Here is a 22,815-nt window from a genome sequence, read left to right as displayed (position 1 = left end):
GATATTTGATTTTCTTTCTTTATTGTCAGTTTTTACTTTTAATGAAGGTGGTTGACAATGTTTCGTGGTGTATTTTATCAGTTCGGACTTCCATTGTCTAATATAATATAAATTGATTTAACATCCCTGAAAGAATCTGTAAAAAATTAAGAAGATTTATAGAAAAATAACAATTTTATTAAACAAATAACTGAAATTACAAAGAAATAATATACAAGCAACAACCAATATGAGGGACTGCCAATGGGATCGCCACTTTCACCGGTTATAGCCAATATAAACATGGAGTGGTTAGAAACTCTGGCCATTGAAGAAGCCCACAAGAAGCCCCGAGTCTGGTTGAGATACGTAGACAACACCTTTATAATATGGAACTATGAGAATGCAGAACTAGACACTTTCCTGAAGCACATCAACATCGTAAATCCTTCCATCACTTTCATAATGGAGATGGAAGTCCACAACGAATTGCCATTCTTAGACGTATTGGTGAAGAGGTCCGACACTAAATGGGAAACTTCTGTATATCGAAAACCCACTCACACGGGACATTATCTGAACCAGGATTCCAACCACCATCAATCGACTAAGAGAGGAATCATCAAGACTCTACTAGACCGTGCTTTCGGGCTCTGCAATACAAAGGAAGGTCTCGAAAAGAACTAGGCATCATCAAAAATGATCTTCATCGGAATGGTTACTCCAGAGTGATGGTAGAACAGGCTTTAGCTGGAAAACAGCAAGAGCTCCACAAGGAAGAAAAGCCGCCACAACCAGTACTTGTACTTCCCTACATCAGAGGATCATCGGAAAGGATAATAAGAATTGGGTCCAAGTACAACATCAGGACCTGCTTCAGATCTGAGAACACTATCCGTAGCAGCCTTACAAAAACCAAGCCACCAAACGCGGACTGCAATTCCAAGAATTGCATTTACTGGATACCCTGCGAGTGCGGAGAATCATACATCGGTGAAACTAAGAGGCCATTGAAAGTTCGCATTGTTGAGCACTAGAAACACACACAGCGATGAGAAACCAGCAAATCCGGAATAGTAGAGCACGTTTGGGCTCAACATAACATCAAATGGGCTCAAGCTGAAATCATCCACAAGGAAGGAACACTGGTTTAGGAGAAAATTCAAAGAAGCTGCGTATATGTTGTCCAACAACGCATTTAGCCAAGCTAGCGTAGAGATACGTAACATATGGAAACCTCTAATCAAGCGGAAAACGACCAACTCCCGCCAAACTGTCATCTCCCGCTAAAACCAATGAAGCGGAGAAAGGGAAGAGGGGATAGGTGAAAGCACTCGAATGATCTATAAATAGTCAGATCTCGGAGGAATAAGTCCAGTTATCACCCGAAGACGATTGTGGATACTAACAATCGAAACGTCGTGACGTAACTTGGTTTGGAATCTTTTAATTTTTTGTTAATAATATCTTTAATTACTTTAATTTTACAAATAATGGCGTAACTTGGTTTGGAATCTTTTAATTTTTTGTTAATAATATCTTTAATTACTTTAATTTTACAAATAATGGCGTAACTTGGTTTGGAATCTTTTAATTTTTTGTTAATAATATCTTTAATTTTTTCAATTTTCAGCTTGTATTAATATTTCAATTTTAATTTTTTTGGTTGTTGCTTGTATGTTATTTCTTTGTAATTTCAGTTTTTTGTTTAATAAAATTGTTAATTTTTCGGTTAATCTTTTTTTTTACAGATTCTTTCAGGGATTTCAAATCAATTTATACTATATTAGACAATGGAAGTCCGAACTGATGAAATTTTTACTTTTTTTTTCTAGTGAACTGGGGGTAACTTCATCCTAACCAAACCAGAAGAGTTTAGCTTTGAAAGCAACATACTCATCTGAACAAATATACACAATTCATCTATACGAGGTCTGTTCAGAAAATAGGGTGAATTTTCATTTATCTCAAAAAACATTCATTTATTCATCAATTTCTATTTTTTCCTCTTGAAAGTAGGCATGATGATGGTGTTGTTTTTGGCCAAAAAAATCACTACGAGTGATGCAAAAGATGTGAATTGTTTTTCCACAATACCAGACGTTTTCTTCCATTTTTTAAACAAAACTCAAATCCATTTTTTTCGATAGCAGAAAATCGACGAACACGCAAAACACTTCTCAAACTTTTATGCTTCTCACCAACAAACTAAACATGCTAAACACCTGAAACTATGATCATAATATGTTTGAGACGAGTATAAAAAAATCGCCAATCGAATGTACATAGCCCAGGAAATTTGATCATTCATCTTACTTTTTGAACAAACCTCGTAAATTGACTTCCTCTCCCATCAGAGGAACGTTTCATTGGTAGTGGAGTCCCACAAGGTTCCGTTTTGGGACCGGTGTTATTTCTCATTTATGTTAATGACTTAGTCCATGTTGACATGGTGAATTCACATGTTTTGCTGACGACACCACCATCCCCTGGCATAGCAATTCCGCCTCAAATTTACTTGATCAAATCATTTTCGACATAAGAAGGGTGAAAGAGTGGTGTGATTCCAATCTTTCATCATTCAACATCGACAAAACATCACGATTAGATGTAACATAGAGGAAGGACACTTGGAAAATGTAAAAATTGAAAATTTGGAGGAAAATAAATTTTTAGGGTTCTTCATTGATGATAATCTAAAATGTGATTCTCATGTCGACTACATATGTAAAGACTAGCAGCAGGATGTCGTGCAGTGAGAGTTAGACACTACTAATATAAGATCAGTTTATTTTGCACAAATTGAGTCATATTTACGTTATGGAATTTGTTTCTGGGGAAATTGTGCACAATTTCGTTTCAATATGATATTCTCTATACAAAAAAGATCCATTAGATATTTATGCAAGGCTAGCTACAGGGATTCATGCCGCCCATTATTTGTGAAGCAAAAAATTCTGACCTTAGTTTGTCTTTTTATTTTGGAAACAGTGTGTTTTATCCACAAAAAATATAAAAATCAATTTAATACCACTCAACTTATAGTGCAAGTCAGGCTTACTTCATTTCCCTTCCAACACCTACTCTAGCCCTTACACAATATTCTATTTTTTTCCAATAGCAAGAAATTATTTATTCGCCTTCCCATTAATTTAAGGCAAATATATAATGAAAAATGAAAAGAAATTCAGAACAAAAAAGAATTCCTTGTTGGGAGGCCCTACTATATTGTGGACGAGTTCTGCCAAAGCTCTATCGAGTGATGTGATGTAGCTTTGTGTAAACAAGTTATTGAAATCAACACGAAATGGCTGTCAATGTTCATTTCGTACCATTATATATTTACATTTACTCAATATTCATGTACTTATATTTGTATCTGTTCAGATGGGCCTAATATTGTTCTGTCCACATACTCGTCTGTTAAAAAAAATCTGTTTTTCCGTTAACCAGCTGTCGCACCCCTACAATCGACAACCCTCAGAAGTCGAAACTTGTGTGAGCTAAGGATTAACGAGGTCTTACCTTTTAACGTGTGATTCCTAATACGCGTTATTTTATAGTTTATAGTTGTTAATTTAACATCCCATATACACGTTTTACTTTACTAGACTTTACCAATAAGATGTTCAGATCTTAGGTAATAAAGATTATTTTGATTTGATTTACCGCGACAGAGGACGGTTATGCTGATAACGACGCCCTCAAAGATGACATGTGGATGGATACGAGTCCAGAAACGAGGTGTAGTTTAAAATAACGTTACGGTCGTATAAATATTGAAGTGGAAGACGAATTGAGAGTAGTGGTTCTCAGTTGTTCAATAATTTTAACAAATGTGAAGTGGGGTATTTGTGAAAAAAAAAAACAAATAGTCTCCCGAAAAGGAGCCGAACTTCACATTATTTTTATTTATAATAAAAATGTATGAAAAAGTTAATAGGGAGACAGCATTGCGTAGATCAAGACGCCGCGCCCTCTTGATGTAGGTTCAGGTGATTATTAATAGGAGGAGTCTGGCCAAATGCGCCCGAGTGGGAAGCATTCAAAAAAGAGAGAGTATGAATTACCATAATTCAAGAAAGGATAGAATAATACAAGACACGGTACAGTGACAATATATTTGTAAACCACCTATGTGACTGTATAACATCATTAAAAAATTTATAAAAGGAGTAAACAATGCATTAATACAGAGAATATAAAATATTATTTAATCTAACTATATTTGATATGAATTCCTATTCGTTAAATGGCCACAAATGGATATTTAAAGCTCTGAATAATTTTCCAATTCTTTCATATACTTCACAAAAAAAAAATATAAAAATTCATAACAGCTGTAATCATGTTGAAAATAAATTCTTTAAAGTGATCGTTCACAAAATGAGAAAAAAATCGCGGAAAAAACATGCTCATTCGTTATCGTTTAAGAATATTAGTCAGATATCAGAAGAATGCAACATCACAGTGACAAATTGTGCACATTCATATGTACAGGTTGGCCATTTGTACGAAAAAACTCATCTTCTATAACCCTAAAGCTGAAGGAACAATTTCAGAAGAGTTATCGAGTGCTTGAGATTTTTTTTTTCAATTCATATTCATCAGAAAACGTGACACAAATTAAGTTTTGATGAGCTCTTCAAAAATATGGCATCCATGAAATCCACATTTATATGTCGACAAAATTGATTTGATTATTAAATGTATTCAGCTGAGAATATTTCAGGAAATAATCTTCACGAATACAACTTGATCTAAAATTTTTTCTCAGATAAATGTCAATTTAGTCATGCTAACATCATATTTTTGAGCAATAACAATTGCGTAACCAGGAATTAATGAAACCATTCATTCTACGGACTCGTGGCTTTATCATGTGGTTGCTTTCATTGATTTGCTAAACAACAAAGCTTTCTTGCAAAAAAATGGTAATTTATCGATTGAATTTCGAGGTCTCATGGTATAACTTTCTAAAAATTTTGTCTTCTTGAAAACTCTCCATGCCAATATTAAGACAGGAACAAATTTTTGCAAAAGTCAAGAATCGTGCAACAAAATTAAAACTTTCCACTTCAATGGCGTGTTACTTCAAGTTTCATTTCAACTCTACATTCATTTTTCAAAGTAAACATTAGCTGGTTCATCACTACGATTTCAATTTCGAAATGGCCATTGCTGTTTGATTCTTCATCCAGTTGCTACTCTTCATTTCAAATCCAGGTTTATCCATTTTGGTTTACATCCTTAGTAATGTTTCCAACTTGTTTAAGGATGTTTTAATAAAATATCGATTGAACCTCTGCCTCGATTATGAACTATTATATTTGCACATGACATTATAATTTTTTGTTTTTGAATACACTTTTCTGTTTCATGAAAAAGCCCTCCATTTTTTTTAATTCAGTAACTGCATTGCTTGCAAATACTTTCAACAGTAAAATTTGAACAAAATGATCTCAATTTGAGGGATCCATTGCCACCAGGTGGCACTAGCACCATCACAAAACTAAAGGAAAATCTATACATATCATAAAAGTCCTGTTTTCTGTACATGGAAGATATTTGAGAAAAACCATTATTGAGGTTCTTTATTAAAGCAGTAAAGCCCAAAACAATGATTAATATACTTTATGTCTGTTCATTTGTGAATGCTATTCTAAAAAACGGCGTCTTATAACTAATTTTGGTCAGGTTTTCACTAATGTATTGTTATAAGCTTCTCCAAACATTCAGTGTTTGAATGATTTCAGTCGGTTCATAAATGAAAAAATTATGTAGATTTCAAAAATCATGTCAAACATTTATTTGAAAAAAAAATACTTCGTAAATACCCTTGATTTTGCTGAACCTTTGGTAAACTATATTTAAAGCTTGTAAAACTGAAATCTCTTTACCTATAGTTTCAGGATTTTATCAAATTATTATACTCAAGTAATTTGTTTAGTGAAATGTCAAATATTATGGATAATCCTTGAATATTTTCAAATAAGATTCATTGTTGCAATGAATGTGTTGAACAATTTTTCAAAACTTACTTTCATTTCTCTTCATGCTATATCATCATTTTGAATTTAAATTAATTTGTCACTTGGGGCTTTGTTCACAAGATAGAGCTGTTACTAGTTAACAGTCTTTCTTTTAGACGAAGGTTTCATACATGCAGTTGAGTCGCGTCAAAATCAATCGAGTCCCAGGTACTTTGCCGTTTGGATCGGATCTTTCCTGCACTGATGAAAGATAACACCTCGAAACCGGTCCGTAGGTGATCAACTCAAATTATCTCAGCAAGGTCCTGCAGCTGGATGAACGAGGCAAGATACTTCAACGAGACTAACCTTGTTGAAGTATGTCTGCCGGATATGATTCAATATCAAGCGTGGTATTAGCCGGGAAAGTAATTATTTCCCGAGAGGTATTCACCAGAACCTACCGTGTAGGTTGTTGGGGGAGACGCATATTTCAAGATTTCATTTCCAAATATTTATTTTTTAGTTGAAATAACTTATTTTTGAAATTCATATTTGCAATTGTGTAAATATTGTTATATTTTGTTACTGCTACTGTTCCTGATATATTTGTTCCATTTTAGTTAATTCAAGGAATGCAAACTTTCACTGGTATGTCACTGCTGTTTTTCAGGTTTGTTTATGGTAGTCTGCAGATTTACATACCTGAAATTTCGTCTACAACTGCGGTGAACATTAATCAATCAATCAATCAGTTTTTTTACTACCCACATTATGACAAAGGAGTTAACTCAACTTTTTCAAACAGACAAACAATGGCTTGGTCATAACTACAGCTACCGACTGAGTCAGGGCCGGTGGGAGAAATCGTATCTGTGTAAGGTTTGGTTCGGTGTATGACAAAGAAAGAATTAGGAAAAAAGGAATAGAAACTTTTGTTTGCAATTTTACTTTTACGGCTCGAATAATCTAAGAGAGTGAACAGATTTCTACACATCTACTGCACATCTTGAAGGAGGGGCTTCTCACCAGTCATGACTTAGTCCGGCAGCTGTATTAATAATTCATTTTTTCAATAAGTTTTTAATAAGTTCAAATTGATGTAACTGTCGTTAAAAAACTCAAGTCATTACATTTTTTTCAATACTTCTTAACATCAATTTGACGCTCTTTCGACTGCTCCCGATATAGGGTGATCCAAACTAAGCGAATACCAGTGGTAATTTTGTCATTATAGGAGATAAGAAATTGCTGAACATATCAATATAGTAGCATATTCTACTTTTATCAAGGTGCAAGAAATAAAATGAAAAATGACTAACCTGGACATGATGTGAATTTTCTTTTAAAGGAAAATAATAGTTAATATTTCTCAACACTCAATAACTCTCCTAAACAAAAGTTTTGCTACCTTAGGGGGCATTAAAGATTTAGAGCTTTGGCGCCACAATTAAACACCCTGTACTTTAACAGCTCCACAAAATGAAACAATTGTAACATACATTCAGTACAAGAGCCAAAGCAAATCATCGCATTCGTCCAAGATATAAAAACTTTGTGACTTTGTCAATTAGAATACCTGTCCGAGAATACTCTTCTATTTTTTTGTAAACGAAACCGGTTCTTGCCTCTCCTTCTCCAAGATGTTCCTCGTAATGTTGAAGGCCTGCGTTTTCATGAAATCCACCTTTTTGTAAACGGTATCTTCCTGCGGTTTAGGCGTCGCAGTTTTTGTACTATTCGATAAACTGGATCCTTCCAGGTCTAGGTCCAAGTATTGCATTTTGCCCGTTAGGTAATGGTAAACTTGCTCGTCCGGCGTTGCGAGTAAGCTGTCATGGGACCGCCCCAAGCTAGGAGGGGTGGGGCTCGGGGCTGCTCTAATTTTACGCTGGTCTTCCTCGACGTTGAAATTCTTCCTCATGTGAGCCTCCTGAAGCAAAAAATATCCAACAATTATTCAATTTCAGAATTTTCAGTCATTTATGGAGGCAATGTGCCCAAAATTTTTTAAATGGATAGTACAAAAAGTATTCATTAGGATACATTTCAGAAATAACATAGTTTATTTCAAATAGGAAATTCTAATCTGTAAAAAAATAAAATTTGAAATTACTACTACACATATCAATGAAAAATTTTGTACTCTATACTCATATGGCATCTTTATGCCACAGATATGTATTATTGACTGTTTATCAGGATGACCTAGATTAGTCTTTCTCAAAGTGGGCGATAACGCCCCCTTGTGAGCGCTGGAAGCCTATAGGGGGGCAGTAAAGGGCACAGACAAAATTGGGGGGCGCTGAAGCGGTTTAGGGGGGGGGGCGATGGCTACTTTAAAAATGTTTTTTTACTTTCAACACAAACTCTACCGCCCCTTTACGCTTAACGTGGGTTTCCTCGTGTAACGCCATCTAGGGGACTAGACAGTAACTATTTCCTGTCCGATAGTTGTCAAACTGTACAATAGATGGCGGTAAGCTTCAATGCGAAGCGAGAAGTTTCTAGTCTTCATTATCGAAAGTACTAGGCTCGCCCGCTGCCTCATATTAAAGCGCGCGCGCCATCCAGCCAGTAATGTCATTCGACGATATTACGAAAACAAGTGAATTTGGTTAGCGACTAGCTAGGTAAAGTGCTGTACGTGCGGTTGAATACTGTGAGTGGTGTCATTAGCAAGTTTTTATTACTCGATTCTTTACTTCAGCCTTTTTGACGACAAAATTATGTCAGAAGCAAAAAAGAAGAAACGGCAGTATAGCGCGGAATATATAAAATATGGATTTATTGAAAATCCCACAAATCCATCTTCGCCTATGTGCCTTTTATGTTAAAAAACATTTTCGAATGAAGCGATGAAACCCTCAAGGTTACAAGATCATTTGAATAAAATGCATTCAGATAAAAAAAACAAGTGTGACTTATTTTCAAGAACTGGAAAAGAAACACTCAGCTCAGCCAACTGTATAAAAACTCGATTTTACAATCTATTCAACTCTGTAGTAGAGTTCTTGGAAAACAAAGACAAAGAATTGCACGACAACCTCATCACTTCAAAAAATGATATTGCGTACTTGACAGACCTGTATAAATTATTTAATGATGTTAATCTCCAACTTCAAGGCGACGACTTGAATTTGATTAAAACAAAAAATGTTATTGCTGCTTTTGTAGCCAAATTGATCTTATACAAGAATAATATCGGCAGACGTGAGTTTCGCAATTTACCTAATTTGTTAGCAGTATCCTACAACAACGAATACTTGCTTGTTTTAAAATTGAAAATACCGGACTAGGTGTTGGATCCTTTGTCAAATGTCAACACAGCAGGATCACACCCCAGGTGGAAGAAGAACTCATAGAACTGATAACAAACGAGAAAATTAAATTCAAAAATGGATACCAAGAATTTTTGCTACAAAAGCCAATCCCTCAATTGTACCCTGGATTGTGATCTATCTTATTCCCATCATCGTATTTGTGTGAACGTGGATTTAGTGCTGTGGCAACGTTGCTAACTAAAAAGAGAAATCGGTTGCAGATTACCGAACGCGGTGACTTAATATCAGGCTGTTTTTGATTAAATTCGAGCCTGATATTAAAAAACTTGTTAAAAATCATCAAATTCATCCTTCACATTAGATTGGTTTTAAAATTCAAATTGAAATGTTGTTACGCACTACTCAAATAATATTATGTACCCTTGTTCATCTGTCCAATAGCTGAGGTGCGTGAACTCGTACCCAAGCTCAAGTGTCGGTCGGGGTGGGTCCACGAGATCAATTTTATTAGATTTTTCTGAGTTGATTTTAATGGGCGCCACTAGTTATCAATGAGCCAGTCTTAACTAGTAGACTGCCCAGGGTGACTGGGTATGAACAGACAAATCGGAACGATGTAAAGATGATTAACAATTATATTACAATAATAATCAGGATTACGCGTATCGGTACAAATTACTAAATAATCAATTCACACAAAGGAAGGACTGCCCCTTAACATCTAATATATTTTTACTCATAACAACAACAAAAAGGCAAAACAAACTCAGTTAACGCGCCGCAGTGACGTCACGTTGTCGCTTACACGTTACCTTAGGACCAAAACACATAATACAATTTCTTTTTAAATAAGAACGTCGTTGAAATTCTCTTCAAAATCCCTATTTTATTTGTATTGTTCTTGCTTAAATTAACGGATCAGGTATCGTATGGTATCGACTAATAATTCAATAGAGCTGGAAGACCATTTCAAAACTTGCAATTTGAATAAGTCAGCACTCCTAACAACTACAAGTTCTACAGTTTTCTCCGGAGAATTCAGACGGGAAATTGAGTTGAGAGCTACTAATTTCGCTTGCCAAAGACAGCAATATTGCATGTAGAAGCAAATGGCTACTTCATTAACTTCCACAACAAGTTCAATCAGGAATAGTGGCCCCCTCACTAGAACCCTCTTGAGGGTCCTTACGTCCACAAAACCTCTCGTATCCAAAATGAGTAACAAAGGAAAAGCCCCAACTGCTTACACAGTATCTTATCCACCTTGTAGTGAATATTATTGGCGAAAAGTTCTTCCTAATATCGCTTTGAAATGCTTCACTACACAGATATTAGACTCTTCCACAACCAGGAGCAGAGACAACGATGATAATTAATTTCTTCTTAACGTTGAAACACTCAACTAACTATAATAAGCCACATTCTACTCCTACATAACGTTCCTACTCGAGTTCTCACTTCAGTGCCCTTCCCTATTCTTGTAAATCAAGTAAATAAGTTTACATTACTCCAAATCTTATTGCACAATAGAGAAAAAGGTACAATTTCGAAAATACCAACACATACACACGACCAGAAGAGAACTTGTTTATCAAAACCTAGATCAGCTGTTCGCTTTTTTTTCCCTTTTCTTTTCAAGGAACGAATTCTCCACTTGAACGAGCTGCGAGCGAACGGCGAACGGCTTATCGGACCAATTTAGTTTTTGAAGTTACGGGGTGGACCATCCAAACCGTAACACTGTTTCAATAACATGAATAAAAGTTTTCCTAATATTACAAAATGGTGCTTTACATTACCCTCATCAGAAAGTCTTATTTTCACATGACACATGAAATTTAATTATTAAAATAATGACTGCGATTGTGATCTTAAGATGTAGTAAAATGAAAAAATTTGGGGGGGCTAGAAAATAATTAATTCCCGAAGTGGGCGCTAGACAAAATAAGTTTGAGAACCTCCGACCTAGATTAATACAATCTTTTTCTTCTTTTAATAACTGGAAAAGTTATATCACATATGAAATCCTATAGTTGAATACTAGTTCAAATATCAATTATGTCAAAAAGGAGAACAGATGAATCTGAATCCGACCCCTATCATTTTCTTTTCATTGGGAACCTTAGTAGCGAAACATTTTTCAAAACATCAAGACATCAATACTAACCTGTAAGGGTGTTGGAGGCTTAAGCTTTCTGTCAACAGATGGAGCGTTTCTCGGAGAAGGTGGTTCGGGATTGGAGGTAATCGAGTGTGAATCGGAGAGCTTCCTCTTCGGTTTCAACTCCCTGTTAACCATCGGCGGGGCCATCAGCTGGGTGTACGATGGGCTAGGAAGATTCGAATAGGCAGGAGTTGATGATGAATGAGATAAAGCAGGCGAAGGAGGTGCGTCCTGGGTGTCTTCTAAATCATACCTGAACACCTGGAATGACAATAATGAAGAATGTTTTTTAAGTTTTAGACACTGACAATTTCACATTTTGTAGTCACATTTTATATTTACTTGTAAGAAGAATGTATATTCAAGGTTTCCGAGAGAAATACATGAGCTTGTTCACTCAAAAACCTAACCGCAATAATCCTTTTATTAATCATGCACAAAAATAATATTTTATCAGACAGAACCTACAATCTATATGTGAAACTTACCGACGTGCTGGTCCCCGCTCGTGGAGAAATATCATATCTGAAAATAGTTCCTTCAGGGCAAACCACCGGCGCAGCATTGTTATAGCAGTGTTTCCTTTTCAAGGAAGCTTCGTTTTCAATATGGTGTGAACGGGGAAAGTCATACATGTCATCTGTTAACACTTTCTGCTGATTTTCTTTATTTGACTTTTGATCGTTTTCTTCAGCCTCAATGCTAAAAATTAGACATTATCATTATATTTTCAACAAGTAAGTGAATATGAGACAGAGGAATACTGCCAGTATATTTGAAAAGAAGTAAATAATCTAAATGCACCATCACACTAAACAAATACTGAATGATACACAGTATAGACAATAGATGAGATGAAGTAGCAAATACTTGTTTGCCAGCTTTTCGCTCCTGTAAAACATATACACCCGGTGTTGTTTCTCATTCATGTCAATGACTTAGTCAATGTTGTTTCGCTGATGACACCACTATCCTCTGGCACAGCAATACCCCCTCAAATTAATTTGATCAAATCATCGTCGACATAAGAAGGGTGAATGAGTGGTGTCATTCCAATCTTTTATCATTAAACATCGACAAAATAAATGTGGTCACGTTTAGATGTAACAATAGAATAGAATAGAAGTTTATTCATCACTAAAGTTCACATGTACAACATAAAAAAAGTGTGAATACATGAAACTTATTGGACTACTCACAAGGAGAGCTTGAAAGTAATTAAAATTTACAAGATTATACATATACATTTTTGATAAGTAAAATATTAAAATATACAATGAACATCAACAATTCAAAAATTCTTGAAGAGAGTAGAACACCTTGTTTTTTAAAAATTCATTCAACCAACATTTTAGTTCATTCCTACTCATTAAACTTAACTCAGGATGAATAGCCATGAGTTTGTTATAACATTTAATACCTTGATATACATGGGAGTCTTGACCAACTCCTAATCGTGAGTATGGCTGGTATAATCTTTCACTGTTTCTTGTACAGTAATTATGTATATCTTTTTTTTTTCCTCAAATAATTTTCATCTTTTTCCTAGTTGATTGAACCATTTTCTACATGATGTTTTGGAGTGCACTCCTGCCATACATCTGATAATTCTTTTTTGCATAACAAAAACTCTATTCATATGTACAGAGTTACCCCAAAACATTATTCCATAACTTATTGTCGATTGCACTATTCCAAAATAAGCCAGTTTAAGGGTTTCTTGTACCTTTCAATTGCCTGATGATGAAGCAAATTGTGCTTAATTTATTTGTTAGATCATTAATATAGGGGAGGTACACTTAGAAAATGTAAAAAATGAAAATTTGCAGGAAAACAAATTTTTAGGGCTCTTCATTGATGAAAATCTGAAATTTGATTCCCATGTCGACTACTTATGTAAAAGATTAGCAGCAGGATGACATGCAGTGAGAGTTGTTGCAACAGAGTTAGACACTACTATTACAAAATCAGTTTATTGTGCACAAATTGAGTCATATTCACGATATGGAATTTGTTTCTTGGGAAATTTTGCACAATTTCGTTTCAATGTGGTATTCTCTCTACAAAAAAGATCCATCAGATATTTATGCAAGGCTAGCTACAGGGATTCATGCCGCCCATTATTTGTGAAGCAAAAAATTCTGACCTTGGTATGTCTTTTTATTTTGGAAACAGTGTCTCTTAGCCACAAAAAATATAAAAATCAATTTAATACCACCTCAACTTATAATATACAACAGTCTTACTTCATTTCCCTTCCAAAACCTACTCTAGCCCTTACACAAAATTCTATTATTTTCAATAGCAAGAAGTTATTTAATAACCTTCCCATTAATTTAAAGCGAATATATAAGGAAAAGAAATTCAGAAAGAAAGTAAAAGAATTCCTTGTTGGGAGGCCCTATTAAAGTGTGGACAAATTCTACCAAGGCTTTATCGAGTAATTGGCATGTAGCTTTGTGTAAACAAGTTATTGAAATCAACACGAAATGCCTATTAATGTTCATTATGTAGCATTATATATTTACATTTACTCAATATTCATGTACTTATATTTATATCTGTTCAGCTGGGCTTAATATTGTTCTGTCCATGTACTCTGCTCTTGTCTCTAAGCATTTTTTTATAGTTTATATTTCTTTATTGTCCCATATACACGTTTTACTTTACCAGACTTTGCCAATAAGATGTACAGATCTTGGGTAATGAAGCATATTTTGATTTGATTTGAAAATGAAGTCAAAATTGTCCTCTTCAGTATTTCCCTGTCAAATTCGCCATTCCAGAATTGGCAATAAATTAACAGTTTAAAACCACGTGAAAGCCATTTTCTGGGTTTGACATCCATGGTCTGCAGGATGACACAATTTCTATTGTGTTCAGAGAGGCGATTACCTATACTTCTTTTCGTGGTTTCAAAGTAGACTGAATCCGGCGTCCCCCGGGTTTTGCTATAGGTTTTCTGGAGTCTTTAGGTAACCTTAGACTTTTTCTCGTGGTTTTTGTTGGCCAAATATTGGTTTCAAGTCATATTTCTCTAAGATTTTCCCAATCCGGTCTGTTGAATGTTAAAAATGTAACAAACTGGTTTGGGAGAATCTGAAAGAAACACGACGTCAAACCAATATCAAGGCCAACTTACTCATTTCTTACCTTATCTGCTGAATAATATGCCCTCAGAGTATCGTAATTAATCTGCTCTACTCTGAAGACAAATCTCAAAAAGGCTATCCTGAATGGCCAGCTAAATTTTAGAAACTTTAAATCCTATCAGCTTGTTGCTATCATATGTTTTTACCTGTTTTTTTGGGCTTCATTGATACCATTGTCGAAAATGATTATTTACAAAAAATCTCTTATAGGGCGAGAGTTGCTTCCTTTAAAAAAATCAATTTGATACATACAGATACATACCCAATTTTTGAAGGATTGAGGTTCAGATAGCATGGAGCAGCTACCGTTTGTACTGGTTTGGGTGGTCTTGGAGGAGCTGATTCATTTCCCGAGGTTTTGACGAACTTCTTTGTTGCAATTATATCACCATCATTTGAACTATCAGAGGGTCTGGTATTTCTTGAAGTGTCTACAATTACAGATGCATTCAATGAATACAAGAGTCCAATGAGAGATCCCTGAGGAACCCCATCTCACAGACCTGGTTTACTTGATAACGTGACGTTTGCTTTCAACGTGTAAACCTCAATATGTGAAATAGGGATCCTAACGTAGCTTTCACGGCAATGATACAGGGTGTTTCCAAGTTTTACACACTACATCAAAAAGGTCTATACCAATTGATTCAAAAGATCCAATTAAATTCAATAGTGAAAATAATAAATACTCCCCTAGTCTTATTCTAGATGAAAATATATCACGGAGGCAACATATTGAAACAATAAGAAGAAAAATAGCCAAGATAATTGAAACTTTATTCAAAATAAGAAATGTTGTACCACTGAAATACCTACCTTGAATTGATTTATTTTTCATCAATATATTCCGAAATGTAATATCTAATATCAGTATGTGGAATGGCAACAAATTCTTTATTGAAAACAGTTAAAAAACTTCAGAACGAAATTGTGTATATTCAAGAAAAACTACAAGAAGCCTACAGTCAACTTGTATGAACCAAAAAAACTATTAGATTTGTCATCCTTACATAAATTCAAATTATGTACCTTCATTCATTGGGCCAAAAATAAGCTCAAACATTCAAATTTGACTATCAAAATCAATAGTGACCAACACAGCTATTTGACAAGATATTCAGGCAATTTAAAGTTAATGAAAATGAAAACAAATATTGGGCAAAATTTGATTTATTATAATTTTATTTTAATAAACGAAAATTCCAAATTAATTTGAGAAATATCAATTGTTTGTATAGATATATTCTTTGACGAGTGCATTTATATGTATTTTGAAAGTCATAGTCATATTCAGTCATGATTTCAGTTATGATTTATCTTTTTTTTTTGGTGCCCTGTTCATACTTAGTCATGTTATAGATAGTTTTTTAAGTAATGTTTTTTCTCCTGCTATAAACATCGTATGTTTCTTGAGAAAATAAATCGTTACTATAGAAACAAACATCTCAATCGTTGATGAGGTACTTTTCATTTCTCTCAATCGTACAGAAACTGAAACTTACTGTACTTACTGAAATCGCTGGATGAATTTGCAGTCCAATCATCATCATTGAACACACTGTCAGAATCTGTAGGGCTCTGTAAAGGAGAATGGTTCTTTTCACCTTCTGCATCACGCTTCTGAAATGGCGTTGCCAATTTCCTAGGACAATCGTAGAACCTCGGATCCTGAATGTTCATGTAATTCATGTAGTTTCTTTGTGGAAATTCGTAACTTTCATTGGTATGTGTGTTTGGTATTTCTGATCTTAAAACCGAGTTCCTCATGTTATACTCCAGAAGTGTTTTGAAGTCCTGGAAGAGGGAGGTATCGGTTAGAAGAAAAACACGTTTTTAGAATTTTATTTTGTAAACATTTTCAGGAAGGGACTCACCTTGGGGTCCAGGATCGGAGATTTTCCAGTGATACATTCAGATACAGGTATGTAAGGACTAGAGCTGACTGGTGATGCAGGAAGAGGTACACTTATGCCATTTAATAATGTCATTCTCTGACTTTCGGATGGTTCTTCGGTAATCTCCACATCTGGGCAATTGATGGGGATTCTTGTAGGAACTAGGTATTGAAAAACACAATAATCATCGAATTGAATATGTTACACAAAGGCTTAACAAACATGCTTTGAAATTCTAGTGTAATATTCTCAATAATCTTTCTACTTGTTTTATCTTTGTAAAAAATTTGATACGCTGACAAAGATGAACAACAATCTTACAACCATAAAGAGGTGGACCGAGAAAAACTCTTACTACTAAACCCCAAGAAAATACAAAATATTCTCATTGGATCATCCTTCAACTCAAGCCATTTTGAAGAGTTTTCTGTATGTATTGACAATAAATTAATTCTTTCTGTCTCTGAAACTGAATGTCTTGGTGTATTTTTGACCAGCGGCAAAAATTCTCCTAGCAATTAAGTGTCATTACAAAGAGAACCTACCTAAGCCTTCAAAAACTATTCCCTGTCAAACGGGATCTGGACACTACTACTAAAAAATACTTTTCCTTAAAAAAAAAACAAAAAAAATCTCGTCCCCTCACATACTAACAGTGTTGACATAGTTTATCACATGAAAGGCGTGCAAGATTGGAAAAAATGCAAAATCAAGGCATTTGTTTTATAATAGCACATATCACCCCCCATATTAGGAAATTGCAACTTTTGAAATTGGATGAAACACGTTTCGTTCACAATGCCTGTCTTGTTAACGGGATCTTGGGTACTGAACTACCCAAGTACCTTGCCTGAAAAAAAGGAGGACATTCACAACAGTTCACTGAAGAACATAAACAAATTTTGGGCTATTACTCCTCATCAGTGCAGGACATATATAAACAAGACAGCAGGCCCGTCGGGTACTCCACTGATTAGTTTAACTGAAGTTCTTCTGCTGGACAAACGGGAAGCATCACGTCAACTTTAACAATACATATATGCATAAAAATGTCAGCCCTATAAGTGTGATTTTGATGAAATGATAAATATTAGAAATTTCTGCCATTTTACATTTTCAAATACTTATATCTGGGCAAGTTTAGGTAGGATTCAAAACTCCGTAAAATGACCATCTTCAGAAGCTTTAAAATTTTAAGACTGACTACAAAGAAGCTGAGACAGCATCTAAAAACGTTTTTTTCTTATATCCAAGCTTGTTTTCGATGTTTTAAAGTGTTCGGTGTTTTAAATGGAAAGTATTTTTACATATATCATTTATATTGAGTTTATCCACGAAACTCCACAGCTTAAAACCTGCTATCAATTTATTTCCCTTTTTGGATAACACTTATAAAAGCAACTTACTATCATCATCTTCGTTTGTTGACTTCAAACCACACACTTTGCAGATACACGTTACCCAGGACCGCATTTCATTTTCTGTATCTGCAGCTAAGTAATATGTCCTAGAAGGTGTTTTTATATCGAAAACATGGTCAAATTTCAATTTCCTTTCATCCACTTTCAAGCCCAAATCCACTTGTTCACATTGATCTAAATTAATAACTCCCTTCAATTTTCTGTAGTTTCTGTCAGTGTAATATGTTAAAATATATTGACCAGGGAGTTGACCAGAATGTGTCAACAAAAACCATCTCCTTCTCCATCTCTGAAACAGTATCATCACTGTATATATTTCAGATTGTGAATCATTGATTTGGTGTAATTAGTCAGATCAGTGACATAAAAAATTTTGATTGGTTAGATAAATTACTTACTGCTCTCCATATCCTCTTTGTTGGAGGAGACTTTGTTAACCAACCCTCAAACACAATTTCTTGGGAATTCTTTGACATATTTTCCAAGGGTTATTCAAATATTTCCTTTTATCATTGAAGTATCAACATACGTTGATGACTAATAAAACCATTTATCACTTGTCAAGTGTAGATACTTTCCGTCTGTTCAAGTGCCAATATCTTCCTACATCAAAAAGTGAGTTGGAGTTTGAAAGTGGTTATCCTAGAAATTTCTGAGTGAGAGATGCAGTTTTCGAAGGATTATACAAAAAAAAGCAGAAAGTAAACATCAAACTACCACTTTCACAAAACAAAACAAACAAACCTTAAAATTAGTGACTTGTGTTAAAACTGGCAAACTCTTCGCCCTGAACTGACAGATTGCAGAAGAAATGACAGTCTTTGACAGTGACGGACAATCCATTTGTCGATTGCACAAAACTTGTAAATGTATCTTATGATTATGGTTCATGAGTATTAGTAGATCTATTACAATTTGGTTGAGCATTCAACTACAGAATAACTCACAGTAGAGATACTTATCAGTGGCTGCTATTCTTGAAATTATCTATAATGAAATTTGAATGAGGTTATTATTGAATTTTTCGTTCACGACCGTTTCATACGGATCCGTATCGGATGGTAAATATCGTCCTTATCAAGATGAATAGAATATTTCTAATGTGATCAAGTGTTTTTTCAAAAACTCTTGACCTACGACACTCTTGACAAAAAAATAATAAAGAGGTCCAATAGTTATCAACATTTCATTCACAGAGGTGCTAAAAGTACAACTCGAGTGACATAGCTTGGCAATGTCTCTCTCTCTCTCTCTCTCTTTGAGTTTTCTTGACTTTTGCTTCTGTACCCGTACGGCACATTTAGCAAAGCTTGACAATGTTAAGTTGGCTCATCTTCATTTTTCGATATTGTTTACATTTGGGAATGAACTGTTCAGGTGAAATACTTTTTTTTACAATATGGTCCATAAATTAAAGATTTGAACAAAACACGCTTGACAGTTTCCTATTCTTGAACCACCTATCAATATGTATACAAAGTTGGGTCAATTTAATTTCTTGTTGGTTCCATTCGGCACCGTACATAAGTAAATTCACTCCAGTCGGTATCTTTGGTGTTTCAGGTCGAGATTTTATTTTTATGTTGGCATGTGGCGGGGCAGGAGGGTGTTGCCTAAGAGCTGTTGTGCATCTCTGCACGAGGTTCGATCAAAAAATATATGACCATGATCTGACTTCATCATTGCTACGAGGAGCTCCCAATAAATGTCTCATATGATTGTGAACTGTTTAGGAATTCATAAAAAATAAAACAAGGTAGTGAAATAAACGTATATTTCATATAGTAAGATTATACAATTTAGGTTAAAAACTTATGCTAATATATTTTAAAGGTTTTTTATAATGATGAATTTTTGATTTTTTTTTTAACATTTGTTATCAAATTTCTATTTACAAATTTCAAAGTATAATAAACTCGTACCCTTGTGAAAAAAAAAATAATCCAAAGGAAAATTATCACTAGGGTGAGAAATGTTGATTTTTGAAAACATTGTTTTGAGCTGGTTGCCTATGCAATCAGTGGCACATAAATTATTGAAATGATCAAGAAATTCTGTCTCTAGATGAATGATACATTGTAAAAATGAATCTGGAGGCATATATAAACTTCCAAACTGTTTGGCTACTGTATTGCTATATACCTTGAAATGACTATATACATTTGTTTCATTCAGTGTGGTACTAGCCGCCGTGGCAAAATTTTTACATACTTCACATGAATGTTTTCTTAAACATTTTCTTAAAAAGATATCCACAAACATAGCCCAAGCTGTTGCCTTCTGGAGTGGCTAGAGTTCTATAATCATTTGTCTCTACTCTCAAAGGTTTATAGGGATTTTTTGGAACTTCCACAAGAATCTTCATTCTATTTATGTCTGTATCTGTAATACTAGAAAGAATCTCACTAGTATCTTCTAGACAGTTAGTTCCTTCTGCCTGTGTGAAATACTGAAGAGTAAATGTGTTTTTGAAAGCTCTGGTAACTTGAATATGAGTTGGTTTTCAATTTTCCACACAGTCCTGATTTATATTCATCGTCAATATGTAGGAGTGTCCTTCACTATGTAGGTTTTCCCAAAGTTACAGAAATGCAGAAATTGTTATCTGCCACCCCTCAATGAATCTCATTTGTCCAGTCGTGTTTTTTCCTTTTTTAATTTGCTGAAAAATATTTTCGTTTGTATCAGAAAATCAATTTGGTCTGATGTTCCAAAAAAAAGGTTTATTGAAATCTTTCGCATCGTCAAATCTATTTGAATTCAAAATATCAAACACTTAGGGCCAGTTGTATAGGTCTCGTTTATAGTTTAGTTTAAACTTGGGTTCAATCTTATATTTAAACTTAGGTTTAAACCGATAAAATGCTAAAATATATTTTATATATATTCCAGTTAAAAACTCGTAGACACGACAACATTGACAAGTGAATTGAAATTGACCTGCCGTCGGACATTGACGTAAATGTCGTAAATGCCATATGCAATTTGTTCATAAGTTCATAATCTGACTCTGTAATAAAATGGAATGCGAGAGCCACACTAACAGATGAAAAAAAAAACTCACAAAAGTCACTGTGGCGTATTCCTATGCAAATTTAGGCCGATTTTTAGAATAAATACCCCTACAGATGCTTTCGACATCCTGAACCTACTAATAAATTCCTGATCTATCCAAATGTTCATGGTGTCGATTCGCGGTAGAAAAAGTCGCAGTCTTCTTGGGTTTTCCACAATATTTATAACATCTATCTCATCTTTCTCTTCAAATAATACATCTTCAAATATGTCCATTATGAAAACATGAAAATATCTGGACGCGTCAAATATTTATAGGTTATAATACATAAAGTAACCACAAATAGTTGACACATCAGTATTCAATCAGAACATGTGTTTAACTGACGCTTTGTAGTTTAACTGTCCCTCCATCCATCAGTTGACAGTTAAACTCTTGAATGGCAGTCACAAACACCTATACAATGAACTTTATTCGTTAAACCAAAGTTTAACTAAAACTTGTGGTTTAAACTTAACCTATACAAGTGGGCCTTAATCCATTTTTTCAATGAATGTAACCGTTCCTATTGCTGCTGATGGTATCTGATGAAACTGCCATAGGTATTCATCACAGAATTTGATGAGAGACAAAAAGAGGTAGTTTAGCAAACGCTTATTTCATTTTGTTTTGAATCGTTTTCCAGATTTTTTTTTATATTATTGGGTTGATTGTTGTAAATCAAAACTACAGTATAAAATACAGATTTCTTAGTTTTGGGTTGCCTAGTTTGCTAATTATGAAGTGTATAAATCGAATGAAATTCTAATGTTTTTCGTTATTGATGATATAATCTAAGAAAAGACATATTTACTATTTATGGTAGATTGTCTGGAACATATGAATGAAAAGTAGGCTCCAAAAAGGTTATTTGAATGTACATTTGATACTTTGATTTTGCAAAGATTTCAGTGGAAGTAATTGTTTTCCTACAGATAAAAATCAAAACTTGATGTGGTTCAACAATTTTTTTGTTGTTGTTTGTTTAAAGGCGTCGACTACGAGGTAATTGGCCTTCTACTATTTGTTTGTTCAACATTTGATTTCTTCTTCAAATTTTTGAGTATAGCCCAATAGCTTTCATAAATTTTATAATTCTCAACAATTATTTTCCTTTGTAGATGTCTAGTGGAACTGGAGGCATATACTATTCGTAAAGTTCAATTTCATCAAATTAAACTCCTAATAAAAAGTCTGCATATTAATGACTCCATTATAATATGGTCTATAAAAATTTATTTTATGATTTTCGTTATATGTTCAATACTTCAATCTTATTATAATAAATAATAGAAAAACATCCTTTTTTTCGTCAATTAGAAATCGAAAAAAATGAATGCCGTCATCACCCTGCAAATTACAGCAAACCACAGCTCGACACTTGTTCATTTTGAAAGTAGACACAAATTTTCCACAAATACAAAACAACGACTCACTCTGTAATAATAGTCCATGCCTCAACTTGGCTCGCTTAGTAAATGCATCAGATTCAGTTGGTTGCGCCACTGTACATAAGTAAACTTACTTCAATGGGGTTGTTGCCCTGTAGGCCGACTGAGCATAAAATTCGAGGTGGGGAATCTTGACCCAAATATGGCGGAGAGTGAACTTACTTGTGTTTATTTCTATACGGTGCATTCGGACGCCATGTGCTGTGCTTATTCATTTATGGGTTTATAAGGTAAACTGTCTTTTCCCAATGTGATAAAAATAATGTACATTTTTTTTTATTTTAACAGATTTTATTTATACTAGAAAATCAACATTCAACAAAGAATAAGTATATGTATTTTTTTGGAAATTGAATTTCACTCTGAAATTCAAATAAAAACATTGTTAGGAGAACACTGAAAGCAGTATACCTTAGTCCATCTGAAGATAAGCCTTTCGAAT

The 22,815-nt window shown here is 34.3% G+C and overlaps 1 protein-coding gene across 4 annotated transcripts; it reads right to left on the bottom strand.

The window, feature by feature from the left end:
- Positions 1 to 4,085: 4,085 nt before the first annotated feature.
- On the bottom strand, positions 4,086 to 18,747 carry dos (daughter of sevenless). Of its 4 annotated transcripts, none has more exons than XM_074176140.1 (9): positions 18,612 to 18,747; positions 18,266 to 18,509; positions 17,853 to 18,173; positions 16,426 to 16,607; positions 16,054 to 16,345; positions 14,814 to 14,982; positions 11,888 to 12,101; positions 11,403 to 11,660; positions 4,086 to 7,884 (listed from the first exon to the last, which is right to left on the bottom strand). In XM_074176140.1, the coding sequence occupies exons 2-9, from the start codon at positions 18,273 to 18,275 to the stop codon at positions 7,549 to 7,551; spliced, it is 1,782 nt and encodes a 593-aa protein (XP_074032241.1). In that variant the 5' UTR covers positions 18,276 to 18,509; positions 18,612 to 18,747; the 3' UTR covers positions 4,086 to 7,548. The 4 variants fall into 4 exon arrangements, with proteins under 4 accessions (XP_074032241.1, XP_074032238.1, XP_074032240.1 ...); XM_074176137.1 differs by having other exon boundaries at positions 17,853 to 18,156; XM_074176139.1 differs by having other exon boundaries at positions 16,063 to 16,345; positions 17,853 to 18,156.
- Positions 18,748 to 22,815: the final 4,068 nt, after the last annotated feature.

The sequence above is a fragment of the Leptinotarsa decemlineata genome, unplaced genomic scaffold (assembly GCF_025532065.1).
Source record: "Leptinotarsa decemlineata unplaced genomic scaffold, Ldec_3_MD MMD2_tig00001621_RagTag_RagTag, whole genome shotgun sequence".
Taxonomy (NCBI): Eukaryota; Metazoa; Arthropoda; class Insecta; order Coleoptera; family Chrysomelidae; genus Leptinotarsa; species Leptinotarsa decemlineata.
The sequence above is the reverse complement of the archived record's forward strand: the minus strand, read 5'-3'. Positions and strand labels throughout refer to the sequence as shown.

What these genes read in the sequence shown, in the direction of transcription:
- dos (XM_074176137.1), bottom strand. Translation starts at nt 18,343, where the DNA reads ATGTCAAAGAATTCCCAAGAAATTGTGTTTGAGGGTTGGTTAACAAAG. An exon ending in GAGCGGGGACCAGCACGTCG is followed by an intron (nt 11,661 to 11,887) that starts GTAAGTTTCACA and finishes TTGTCATTCCAG; the next exon opens with GTGTTCAGGTATGATTTAGA. An exon ending in AGCCTCCAACACCCTTACAG is followed by an intron (nt 7,885 to 11,402) that starts GTTAGTATTGAT and finishes TTTTTGCTTCAG; the next exon opens with GAGGCTCACATGAGGAAGAA.